The 13,584-nt window shown below is 37.9% G+C and overlaps 1 protein-coding gene and 1 pseudogene across 18 annotated transcripts in view; one reads left to right on the top strand and one right to left on the bottom strand.

Moving 5' to 3' along the window:
* The window catches only part of LOC123837500 (tigger transposable element-derived protein 1-like), a 243,167-nt pseudogene that overhangs the window by 42,390 nt on the left and 187,193 nt on the right, over positions 1 to 13,584 (bottom strand).
* The window catches only part of PRP4K (pre-mRNA processing factor kinase PRP4K), a 38,051-nt gene continuing 25,369 nt past the window's right edge, over positions 903 to 13,584 (top strand). For 16 of the 18 annotated variants that reach the window (XR_008505498.2, XR_008505494.2, XR_008505495.2 and 13 more), the window contains exons 1-3: positions 904 to 1,098; positions 9,428 to 10,627; positions 13,173 to 13,349. Coding sequence is in view for 3 of the 18 variants with exons in the window: in XM_064597250.1 (XP_064453320.1) it covers positions 962 to 1,098; positions 9,428 to 10,627; positions 13,173 to 13,349 (1,514 nt within the window). In the remaining 15 variants the exon portion in view is untranslated. Of the gene's footprint in view, positions 1,099 to 9,427; positions 10,628 to 13,172; positions 13,350 to 13,584 lie in introns of all 18 variants that reach the window. The other 2 variants (XR_010413523.1, XM_064597251.1) reach the window with 1 other exon arrangement.

The raw sequence follows: 13,584 nt of genomic DNA, 5'->3' as shown, positions 1-13,584 counted from the left end.
TAAAACGTTTAACATTTTAAACACGTTTAGGATTAAGCCAACGAGGGACTCATTTTGTAAGAATATTTGTATATCTTCCCCTCTGAAAACCAAGATACATAGCAAGCCCAGATATTCTGAGGTCAAATTTCTATGGTGAAACCAAACTCAGTTGATTACAAGAATGAAAGCGATCGTCACCCTGATTTCAGGTTCCAGAGTATAAAGAAAGATATTTTTGAAAGAGAACGAATATACAAACCTACGTGGTGTTAAAAGCTCTCCAAGAACCAGTAAATATTTTCTCATAAAATATTTCATTTAATCGATTACTGTAGAATTCATTATAGAAAAACAAAATCACATAAAGTGATTTGGACCAAAAATATTACTGAACCAGCAAACCTAACGACTCCCGAATCGTTACCCCTAAATTAAGCAAAAGCTGAAAGGAAATGCAAACGTTTCAAATAAATGTATTAATAATAATTCCGTATTAAAAGACATTTACGTTCTAGATACAGTCCTAACCTCCCAGTATTCTCAAAATGTCTTTCTACAAACTTTCCCTTAATGCCACTTCAGATTGGGTTATCTATCCAGTAATAAGGCATTTACTATGTCTCCTACTCAGCCCAGCAGCAAAATCATCATCTTGTCCTAGTTTGAAAATTAACTCAACTTGTGGGTCCCTCAGTGAAACTAGTTCTCGGAACCGCACACAAAATACCGGTATCTGACTCCCTCTGTCCCTTCTTTAGCAAGTTTTCAGAACCAAATGTTCGGTGCCAACACTCACTAGCGGGTAAGCCTAAGTCACTCACCCCTAAACCCTTAGCAGGTGCCGTCTATAGCTCCTCACGCCCAACCCCCGCCCCGGAAGTTGCGTCATGGCGCTCGTGCGCCATGTCCCCGGATGCACTTCTATATCCGGATTCTTAGAGCGGACTCAGAGCTCCACGGTTCCCTACGCGGTTAGCACATGCGCGACGGCTCTGCTCCCTCTTCCTCCACTTCCACTACCTTATACCGTCCGGGAAGCCGCCGCCACCGCCGCCGAGGAGTCAGGAAGTTCAAGATGGCCGCCGCGGAGACTCTGTCGGTGCGGGAACAGCCAGAGTAAGTAGTCTCTGTGAGCGGTGCGGAAGGCCGGCGCCCAGGAGGCCGCCGAGTGGGAAACCGCGGAGACCTGCATGGGCGGGCGGGAAAGTTCAGGCCTAACGGCGAGAGCCAAACTTTGTCTTTCCCCGCGCGATACGTTGTTGGGCGGGCGGCCTTCGAGCTTCGCTCTCCCGGAGGCCGCGGCTGTTGGGTCGAAGGCGGCCGCGGCCTGCCGCGCGTCGTTTCCCTGGGAGGCGTACGCGCGAGCGGCCTCTACAGGTCCCGTGCGCGAGGCGGCTGCCGCGACTGTGCGGTCGCGCCTTAGTATTTCTCCCTCTGGGACCGAGCCGAGCTCCCTGGCTGCAGCACTCAGTGCATCGGTTTGGGGCACCCGAGGAGCAGTGGCGGGAGAGGGGCAAGCCCTAAGACTTTCTGCCGTCGTCCTGCTGCTGGTGTCAGTTTTAGGACCTGAAAGCAGGGAGGAGAAGGGATATAGGGCTAACCTCTTTGACCATCCCAGAGCTATATAATAGTTTGTCGCTAACGGGGTACTTCATTTCCCCATCTCTGTGCTCTTAACTCCAGCATCATTCGATCTGTTTTTTCCCCCCTCTGCCTATTGGCAGCTTATTTGCCAACTTGCCAACTTGAGGCAAAGTAAGATCAAGTTCTTGGTTTTGAGGCCTGACATTTTTGGCCTGAGTTTGTAGGGCTTCTTTGGGAGTACAAGGGGAAGAAGTAGTAGCTACTTCCAAACCCAAGCACTTTAATGTCTATAATTAAGCTAACGTAAGAATCGATGCGGCCAAGTGAAAACATAACTTGTATATGCTGCAAAGTCTAATCGTTGCTTAAAAGCAGTATTTTGTTCTCCTGTTCATGTTGGGAAAACTCAAACAAGAACCCAAAATAGAGAGTGCATTTTAAAACAGAATTCATAGAGCGATCGTTTTGTGCATCAGCATTATCTGATTTTTTTAAAAATCCGTTTTAGGAAAGAGATACAGTCTCCCAGCAACTAGGGACTGAGAGGAGAAATTTTTACTACCAGGCGCCCCAGCACTTCATTGCTAGGCATTCAGTTCTGGACTCCTCAATCATTTGTTTTACTCAGAAAATTAAACTAAGTTGAAATTAAGGGCTTTTGAAGACTGCTCTGTTATCTTCACAAATTGACTTAGAAGAGAGCAGATGGATTCTAAAGTTTTAACTAGACTTCACCTCCTTTTGTTTCTCATCGAGTTCACAGCGTGGCACGTTCCAGTATTTATGCCAGTACAATACAAATGTTATGCAGCTGTTTTTTCTAGCAATCTCTTCAAAGTTCTGTAGTATCATGTCCATTTATTTGATTTCAGGGACCGTTCAGATTAATTTTGAGGAGTGCTGGGATCATATTTATATGCATATTCAAATACTAGACTTGATAATTAGCATTTATTTATGCCTTTGCAACATGAATGCCCCTGAGATAAATAGTCTTTAATTCTACCTCGCCTCCTCACAGGACTCTTGGTATAAATGGAGTATTTGGTCTGTTAAGTGTCGCACTTAAAATGTTTAACAAAGATAAATTTTGTATGAAAGCAAGTACTGTGCGCTGCTCATAGTGAATGCTGGAATATAGTGTCTGAACAGTTCTTTAGAGGACACTGAGTAGTTTACAATTGTATGAACTCTATTCGAAGTGGAACATTTGGGACGAAATAAAAAGTTAAGTTCCCTGAAGGCTTTTTAGTGGCTTTTACGTTTGTCCTTTAGCTCTCTTTAGTTCAGCCTCTTTGATGGTTTTAAACATTTAAATTTTTATCGGCATTCACTTATTTGCACTTACCAAGTACCAGATACTGTTCAAAGCACTGAACAAATATTTTATCCTTATAACGACCCTATGGAGGTAGATGCTGTTATTTTCTATATTTTACAAATGGTTAAACTGAAGCACAGAGAAATTAACTTACCCAAGGTCACACTAAGTGACAAACCCAGGATTTAAACCCAGGTAGTCTAATTCTAGAGCCCTGCTCCTAACTATTGTACTGTGTACTCGCCCACTATACATTGTGGCTCCTTTTAAAAATAGCCTTTAAGGTTTGAAATCCTTTTTATTGACTTCCAGTGTCCCAGAAAGGTCCCTTTTTTTTGATGTGACAGTTCTAATTCTTTGAAGCTTAATTTTCCACACCTGATTTGGAAAAGGAGGGATGGAGGAGTTCATTTTAAGACTAGTTGGTCTTTTGAATCCATTCTTATTTTTACATCTACATTAATTCTGTATTAAAGTAGTTGAAGTTGTCAGAGAAACAGGCTTAATTACTTTCTTTGTAAAGAAGAGAATGCTCACCATTCTGTTTCCAGAGCATAAATTGAATGCCTCCCAGATAAAATGTCATTAAGAGTATTCTTTTTAAAAATTTGAAAGACGAAGTTAAAATAACACTAGTGGTTCGTAATCAGTCTTTATTTTAAAGTTGTTTCATTGTGCCAGATGCCCAGAGACCCCTCTTTGAAGGATGAAACTTACACGTTGCATTTAACAAAATAAATGATAACACTCCTAACACTTCCATATAGTCTGCACTTCAAATCAGCTTCATTTCCAAATAATGTGATTTGAAGGATATTACTCAATTCTCAGTAAGTACTGTTTTATGACAGTCTTGTTGTAGACAATTTTAAATGTTGGTTTAAACATAGACCTGCTAAATGTGTAAATTGTAAAGTGTTAAATTGCAGAACGTAAATGTTAAAATGTAAATTTACATATATGGAACTTAAATACCTGTATTTATTATAAACATGAACTATGCAAGAAGACTATGAAGTTTCTTATCAGGGTAGCTTTCCGTAAAGTTTTAGAAGAAAGTTGTTGATGATGAACCTAAATTAGCTGTTTTAGCACAAGCTTGTTACGTGTAATATGCCATCAATTCATTGAGTTCACGATTTCCTGATGTACCTAGTCAGACTTCAGTTGGTATTTTCTATGGAATTTGCATTGAGAGAGCAACTTGAGGAGGGTGAAGGTCTACTAACCCCAGTGTAGGAGAACTCTAGAATTATTAAGGTTAAACTAATGGGCCCTAAGTGCTTATAGCATCTTTATCAGTAGTGTAGTCATTTCTTTAGATAACATTCATTAAGTTACGTTAGAAACTAGGGACACTCATGGAAATAACTCAAGTGACACTGGACATCTTGATGTAGCTTCTAATTCTCAGAAGCTTTAGGAGCTAGGTTTTCTTTTGAAGGGAATTACTTCCTCTGTGGGTAAACTCTTAAGAATTTTGATTTGCAATTCCTTGAAGACTTCTAAATTGTAGAAAGCACTAGAAAAGAGTTCAAAGAGTAGATTTTTCTTGGGGAGGGAGGTAATTAAATTTAAATCATTTGGGGGCACTGCATTCACCAGATAGGTGTATGCACTGTGTGAGGCACTGGAGATAGAACCGAGCAAAAACAAAATGGTTCCTGTCAAGAGATGAGTGTAGTGTAGCCAGTAAGCACAGCTGTAGTCCAATGAATACAATTTTTATGTGTTATTCTATATAAATCATTTATTGACACAACAAATTACTTATTGAGTACCTGCTTACTATAGGTTAGAAAGTTTACTAGGCCTTAGGGATAGAGCAGTGAACTAAGTAAATTAAAATTCTGCTCTCATAGGGCATGTGTTACAATACGGAGAGACAAACAAGAATTAGGTGGTGGCAATTACTTTAGAGAAAAAAAATAAGCAGAGAAAGGGGATATGTGGTAGGGTAAGGGTTGTGATTAAAATGAATTGGTGAGGAAAATTTGACTGAGAAAGTAATTTAAGCAAAGACCTGAGGTAGGCAAAGGAACCAGCAATGTATATGTTTGGGAAAAGCATTCCAGGTGGAGAAACAGCAAGTACAAGTACCAAGGCCCTGAAGTAGGGTTTACCTATTGTTTAAGGGGAGCGGTGTGGCTAAGAGCATGTTAAGTGTGGGAGGAAAGTAGTAAGATCAGTGTGTTGGGGAGGTTGGGCAGATAGTATGGGGCCTTGTAAACAATTTTGGTTTTTATTCTCAATGTGATAGGAAGCAATAATCAAGTTTCACACAGAGTAGTGATACGATCTGACATTTTAAAAGCATCTTCAATCAAATGGAAGAGCTCTTGACTGACTTGGAATGTAATACTAGCCTTCTCACTAGCTTGATGTGTGTTTGACCGAAGGCAGGACCCTTAAACTTCCTTGAAACTTAGTCTCCTCTGTCCTGGAGACTTAGTATTTCTTCAGTACTTTGTGTGGTAGCCTTTTATATATGAACTTATTGCTACAACAAGCCTGTGATTTATCAATACTGTTATTTCCCCAGTTTGTACAGTTGAGAAAACTGAAGCTTGGAGGAGCGACTTGCTTAAGGTTAGACTAGGTGTGTCATGTTGGAAACACCATTTGAACAAGGTAGTTTGACTCAATCCATGCTCTTTGACCATATTACTGAAAATAACATTCTTAGTATCAGCCCTGACAGCTCCACAGTGTCATGGTGAGTAAATATTAATCCAGTTTCTGAGGAAGAATAATCTCTTACTTTTGAGGTGCTTGGTTTGTGCTAGGCACTATTATGAGCCTTAATAACATCTCTTAACAACCATGCAATCCTTACAGTTTGCTTTGAGGTAGGTACTATTTTCTCCAGTTTGTAGATGAGGTGCCTGCAGACTCGAGGCCACACAACTAGTATTGGAATCAGGATTTGAAACCAGATAGTCTGGCTATGGAGACTGGTTCCTAAAGACACATTAGAGGATCTTTAGATAGTTTGAGTTTTAGCTTATTGACTAGAATTTTGTACTTTGGGCACTGAGATTTTATATGCCTGAAAATCATTGTCGGCCTTTAAACAGGTTCTCCATACTTGTCTCCATATCTTGAATTAGCCTAATTCAGTTTTTCTCACACGTTTCCCCCTATAAGTCGAGTTTCGGCGGGGGGAAAAAAAAACCTATACTACCACTTTCTAGGTTGTGTGATGGGAGATTTCAGGGTAAGGGAAGTGGTTACCTATATGAGAATATAGCCTATATAAGGAACAAAGTTGAAAAGTCTTTGTATCGGGGCACCTGGGTGGTTCAGTCGGTTAAGCGTCCGACTCTTGGTTGCAGCTCAGGTCGTGATTTCAGGGTCCTGGCACGAGCCCCATATAAGTCCCCGTGCTCAGCGGGGAGTCTGCTTAAGGATTCTCTCTCTCTCTCTCCCCCTCCTGCTGCCTCTCCCTGCGGGTGCGCTCACATTCTCTCTCTGTCAAATAAAAACCTTAAAAAAAAAAAAGAGAGAAAGAAATGTCTTTGTGTATTCTACTTAAATCTGTGGTTTCCCCCCTCTTCCCACCATAATAGAACCATGTTGTTTGTTTTTGTTTGTTTTTGTTTTCACATAAAGATATTACACTTTCTTTTTCTAAGTCTTTGAGAAAATTTGATGATCCAGAGAACCCTGGAAAGCCTCTTTGCAAAGCCTCTTTTCTCCACCAGTGCCAAAAGTTCAGTTGCAGCTTCTGCAACCATTCGGTATGGTCAGGGGGGATTTATTTTTTCCCAACAGAGAAGAACAACCATTAGCAGCCTTCTATTTTTGATGTCTCGCCCAACTGTGAGGAATGTGCTAGTTTTAATTCATGTTGATTCCTGTAAGCATTTGACTGTCTCAAGTATTTCCCCCAGAACTTTTTCAGGAAATGGAAGTCATTTGGCTGATATTTGCTTCGTGACTCCAGGTTCCTTAATTTATTGGACAGAGGTAGTAATTTATTTTAAGGACAAAGTGATGAAGTGGGGAAATTTATAAAGCTAAATATTATATATTTTATTTTTCATACGTGTTTGAAGTGCAAGTCTGTGGAAATTCCATTTGTAGGACCAAGTTGACATGCCCATCTTAACATTGTATGCTACAAGAACTCTTCTGATGACGGAATTTTGATTAAAGTGCACTGGAAGATGCAAATATATATGTATATTCTGTCGTCTTTGTTATATATTTATTTTTTGTTTGTTTATTTATTCTGTCGCCTTTGTTCCCCATTAGAGAGAAGTCAGTCCAAACTAAAACCTCTCAACCAGAAGATACAGCTTTCTCTGCAGCTGTCTTCAATACTTTCTTCTTTCTCACAGTCCACAGTACCAAAATGGGGATTGGCAGTCTGACAAAAATTTAAATTTCCTGCCATGGGGTAGTTGTATGTTCTTCATGTTCTGCACACCACCTCATTGTTATCAACTAAGAACTTTTCAAAAATACCTCTAGTATGTCACCTCCCTCCTCAGCCCTTCCAACTTTACTGAAGACTGAGACCTGACTGGAGGACCAGATTTTCCTCTGACTCCTGCCATAATGGCAGTGTCTTTACAGACCACTATCCGGCAGCCTAATCCTGCAGTTCCTGGGCCTCTGACCCCAGTGAGCCTCTAACTCTATCTCAGCCATTCACTCCCAGAATCTCCTGCAATATCTTTTCATCTCCTGGAATTGGTCCATTTGAGATCTTAACCATTAGACCAGTTTCTTCACAAGTTTGATGCCTGGCAACACTGATCTGCTTATAGTTTGCTATCTATAACTGTACCTTTTGTCACCTTTTTCTTTTTTCCTATCTAAAGTACTCTTTTCCCTTCTCATTAATTTCTTACTCATTCTCTAGGACATTTTTACACAACCTTTATTTTATAATCTATGTACCTTCTCAATAAACATTCCTTCTCTCCTTTCAAAGTCTCTGCTTAACAAGTAGCTGGGGCTTTTCTGTGATCTCCTTGACCGTTTTCAGAATGATTTTAGTTGATCCTTCAGTGTTCCCGTAATGCCCTTATTTGTGTCTTTATCATTGCATTCTTCCAGTGTTTCATGTGACTTTCTTTTCCCCTGAACTATAATTTCCTTGAAGTGGCAGGTACAGGTCTTGTACATCTTTGTTTTCCTGCTACCTTTCTTAATGCCTGCGTTAAGTGTAGTGATTTAAAAAAAAATATTAAAAGAAATTGAATTCTGAGGCACCTGGGTGGCTCAGTCAGTTAAGGATCTGACTCCTGATTTTGGCTCAGGTCATAATCTCAGGTTCATGAGATTGAGCCCTGCATCTAGCTTCACGCTGGGTGTGGAACCTGCTTAAGATTCTCTCTCTCCCCCTCCCATTTCTCCCCTTCCTTCTCTTAAAAAAAAAAAAAAAAAAAAATGAATTCCTTAGTTCTTAATTTTGGCACAAATAATAAATTTAGTAAAAGTACAGGAGTATATAACTTGAAGGACTTGGACAAAATAATCCATATCTTCCTCCAAAAATAGTGTGTCTGAATCCAGATGATTTAAAGTCTTACGTTAGTCTCACATTCTGGGATGTGATGTTTTAGTATGGAATGATTTTAAAGGAGAAGGTTAAATAATACTATTGTAGTCTGTGTTTAACCTGGGATTAATGAACAGCAAGGATTTAGCAAAATAATTTAGAATCATAAACTCTTTCAGCATAGTCTAAGCATTTAAGCATAAAAGCTACCCCTTTGATGTAATTAATTTTATTAATATTTTTTTTTTGCATGGCACCAATCAATATGAGTGTATTTTGGGAAAGTAATCTTTCATTTGAAATTTAAAGAGACTAAATAGCCTGTTGAACAAATACTGGTTGAACTGTGTAGGCTTTTGCTGATATTGGACTATTGTTGACCTGCAGGAGACCCTTTGATGTGATTCAGTGGTTGCTCAGTGGCCACTACAGGCTGAGCATCCTAACTCCTTGTCAGCTCACTTTGAAATTTTAAACCTTTGGGGGGTTAAAACATCAGCCACCAGTGCACACTTAGAGTGCTTTTTTTGGATATAGCTGAATATTGGTTGTAAAGATTATAAAAAGAAAAAGTATACTTTTCAATATAAAGTGGAGAAAGAGATTAGTCTCCCAATATATGGCAGTATGTTTTCTGGAAAAAGAAAATAGGGGGTGGGGCATGCCTTTGGTGTTAAGTCTGTGTGGGAAATTATGGTTTAAAAACAAGTTACTGAGTGACTTTAAATCAATATTAACATTTTACTGTACTGGTTTTGGATTTTCTTTTTATTAAGCGTGATTATTTTGACTTCCCTCATTATGTATGTATTCTGTGTATTTGAGTTCAACCATTGGAAACAAGTTGAAGTTAAATCACTAAGTCAGTTTTTGCCATATATCTTTGCAATTAAATGTCTGAAGCTGTTCTGAAAATATTTCAGTGACTAACTTCATGTATTACATTGAGATGTGTTTTATCATTATTTTGTTATGACTAAATGCTTGATAAATGATGGAATTTTAAAATGTGTTTGATAAATTTATAGGATGGAAGATGCTGATAATTCCGAAAAGAGTGTAAATGAAGAAAATGGAGAAGTATCAGAAGACCAGTCTCAAAATAAGCACAGTCGTCACAAAAAAAAGAAGCATAAACACAGAAGTAAACATAAGAAACATAAACATTCCTCAGAAGAAGACAAGGATAAAAAACATAAACATAAGCATAAACATAAGAAACACAAAAGAAAAGAGGTTATTGATGCTTCTGACAAAGAAGGTATGTCTCCAGCAAAAAGAACTAAACTTGATGATTTAGCTTTGCTGGAAGACTTGGAAAAACAGAGAGCCTTGATTAAAGCTGAACTTGATAATGAGTTAATGGAAGGAAAGGTCCAATCTGGGATGGGGCTCATATTGCAAGGCTATGAGTCTGGCTCTGAAGAAGAGGGGGAGATTCATGAAAAAGCAAGAAATGGAAATAGGTCTAGTACCAGATCATCAAGTACAAAGGGGAAACTTGAACTAATGGACAATAAAAATAGTACGAAAAAGCGAAGTAAAAGCAGATCCAAAGAACGGACTAGACATAGGAGTGATAAAAAGAAAAGTAAGGGAGGTGTTGAAATAGTTAAAGAGAAGACAACTAGGAGCAAGTCAAAGGAGAGGAAAAAGTCCAAAAGTCCATCCAAGAGAAGTAAGTCTCAAGATCAAGCAAGGAAATCAAAATCTCCTACCCTTAGAAGGCGATCTCAAGAGAAAATTGGGAAGGCCAGATCTCCTACTGATGACAAAGTTAAAATTGAAGATAAAAGTAGGTCAAAAGATAGAAAAAAATCCCCAATTATAAATGAAAGTAGAAGTCGTGATCGAGGCAAAAAATCCAGATCCCCCGTTGACTTAAGAGGTAAATCCAAAGACAGAAGATCACGGTCCAAAGAGAGAAAATCAAAACGGTCTGACACGGATAAAGAAAAGAAGCCAATTAAATCTCCCTCTAAAGATGCTTCTTCTGGGAAAGAAAATCGGTCACCCAGTAGAAGACCGGGTCGAAGTCCTAAAAGAAGAAGTTTGTCTCCAAAACAACGGGATAAATCAAGGAGAAGTAGATCTCCACTTGTAAATGACAGAAGGTCTAAACAAAGCAAATCACCTTCCCGAACTCTGTCTCCTGGTAGAAGAGCCAAGAGCCGATCCTTGGAAAGAAAACGAAGAGAACCAGAAAGGAGACGACTTTCTTCTCCAAGGTAACTTGTTTTCAAAATGTTAATGCTTTTTACCAATGCACCGGATTTTAAAAAGGAGAAACTAGAACTTGTGGACAATAAAAAATGAGGTAGTGCGATCAGTCTTACAGTTTTAAGTAGATCATGTCCACTAACTAAATTAATATTTGTACTTTTTTCAGTGAGTAGCTTGACTGAAAGATTTACAAATACTGAACTTGGTGACAGAATCAGTTTTTTTTCCCCCAGGTTCTTAATTTAGTATCAATTTTGCAGAATCACTGCTTTAAATCCAAGTAATTTGGCTGATAAATCTATGTATACCCATTCATGTATTCCCATTTATGGGAAGTGAGGGGAATTTCTAGAGCAGGGATTTTTCATTGAACAGTATAGGCTGAAATTTTTAACTTTAAAAAAGGAGGTGTCAATTTAAGGATTGTGATGTATCCATTCATTTGAATTGGCATGATTTTGAATTCCAACAATGTAAATTGGAACTACCAAATTTTTTTTTGCCCCAAAAATAAAATTAAATTGAAAGTGGACATTTTTTTGTTACTAATTCATATACCTATAATCTCATTGTTTAAAAAAAGTAGTATGTCTTAAGTTTAGGAAGAAGAATAGTGTAAGAAATTATTTTATTTTTTTACCTATAATAATGAAAATAATTCATATTTGTATAATGCTTTTAGCCCATCGGTTTTTTTCCTCAAATTCTCCTGATTATCTCTCCTCATAAAATGGAGTGACTCTCATATTCAATTTATAAAAGAGAAAATAGATTGAGAGATTATTCCATTTACCTAGCATCATAGAACTAATAGGTAATCAAGGCACATGAAGGATTTTAGCAGAGTGGGTGGGGATTGTTTAGATTAAACTATTTTAGAAACTGATTTTTTTTAGTATCCTTATGTTGAATAATTGGACATGTGAAATTATCACCCAGGTTTAGCTTAAAAGAAGGTTGGCTTATACTATGTAAAGATATAAATTCCTAGCCACGTATTGTGTGTGAGTATAAATACAAGTTGACCTTGAGGTTTAAATCGTTTTTTCTGAAAAATTTCAAGAATGCTGTTTTCACAAAGTGCTGCATCTTAGATACTCTTAATTCTTCTAAGTAGCATTGTAATTAAATGGCCCCTTCTTCCTTTAGCTTTCTAAATTGAGACAGTTGTTAGTGTTGCTGATTATGTCCTCTAAAGTGTTTCTAAGTGATCTTTGTCTCTTTCAGTTTGTCTTCCCTTTGAAAAGGAAGTTCAGAGCAGTTTATTAAGGACTAGTGTTGAATATTTGAAACAATTTTAATTACAGAAAAGATACTAATTAAAGAGAAATTCAGATAAGGCAGAAGCCTGTAAAGTCTTTACCTTTTCATCCTTCCACTACCAGTCATAAGAATACATCCTTCTAGTTCTTTTTTTATGCACGTACAATTATATGAATGTTCTTTCATACAGAAATGGAGTCCTACATGTTAAAATGTGATTTGCTTTTTTCATGAAACATTTCTGTGACAGCAAAGATCTTTTTTAGCTCTTTATATAGCAGCACCACATTTCACAGTATAGATATACAAAGTTGAGCTTTGAACAACACAGGGGTTATGGGCACCAGTTGCCCACACAGTCAGAAATCGGCATATAACTTTTGACTCCTCCAAAACTTAGCTACTAATAACCCACTGCTAACTGGAATCCTTACCAATAACTTACCACGTATTTTGTATGCTCTAGTATCATATATACTGTATTGTTATAATAAAGTAAGTTAGAGGTAAGAAAATCCTAAGGACTAAATACATTTACAGTACTGTACTGTGAAAACAATCTGCATGTGAGTGAACCTGTGCCGTTCAAACCCATGTTCAGGGGTCACCTCTAATCAATCCCTCACTGAAACATGAAAATTTTGGTTGGTTCCAGTTTTTCAGGATTGTATGCAAAGATGTCCATTGTTTATATGTGAAGTTTTTTGTAGAATATATTCATAGAAGTGAAACTGCAAAGTCTAAGGTAACGTACATTTACATTTTATGAAGTACCGTCGAATGTCTTTCCAGGAAAGTTACACCAATATGTATTTCCTTGACTAGATGGACTGTCCCTTTCTCTAAACCCTCACTTTGATTTTCTTTGTTGTAAGGGTAACAGTAATTGTAAGATGCTGTTGTATGTAATATATTAAAAATAAGACTATATTACAAAAATGTCAAGATTTAGGAAGAAAACAGTCTTCAAACTGAGGAAATGGAATACTGTCACTTAGACAAGTTTTATTTGAGTTGTTTATCTGGAATTAGAATCAGTGGTTTAACAACGTGAATAACCTTTATAATTTTTCAAATTGTGAGACCAGAGGAAGTAGACCTTCTACTGTGTGCATACCATAACACCAAAATGTCATTGTGATTTTCTGAATTCAGGTTTTGTTGCAAAACATGTTAATCTGTGTGTTCTGTCTTCAGGTTAGTGTGCCCTTAAGATGTCTTTTATGTGCAAAACAAATTCATTAATTTAATGTATTTTTCTATTAACCTGTATTTGGTCCCCTTAAGAACACGACCTCGAGATGATATCCTCAGTAGACGTGAAAGATCAAAAGATGCCAGCCCGATCAATAGGTGGTCTCCAACCCGAAGAAGAGCAAGTAGATCTCCCATCAGAAGACGGTCTCGTTCCCCACTCAGACGTAGTAGGTCACCCAGGAGAAGAAGCAGGTCTCCTCGGAGGAGGTAGAGATATGTTACATATGTTGACCTTTTTAATTCATTAAACTCTGTATGCTTCTGAAGCTTCATATTAGCTCATTAGGTGAGTTTCCTTAAAGACCATTTTTCTCTGAAAAATTGAAGCTGTGATCCCATATAGTTTCCTTTTTACCAACATGTGATATTTCACACACACTGATTTTTCTTTATCTTTTTTTCAAATTTAAATCAGTGGTTCATTAAAAACTCAATCTTTTGA

This window comes from Mirounga angustirostris, unplaced genomic scaffold (assembly GCF_029215605.1).
Source record: "Mirounga angustirostris isolate CCGP_5_RB_7025 unplaced genomic scaffold, mMirAng1.0.hap1 SCAF_8, whole genome shotgun sequence".
NCBI classification, from domain to species: domain Eukaryota; kingdom Metazoa; phylum Chordata; class Mammalia; order Carnivora; family Phocidae; genus Mirounga; species Mirounga angustirostris.
The sequence above is the reverse complement of the archived record's forward strand: the minus strand, read 5'-3'. Positions and strand labels throughout refer to the sequence as shown.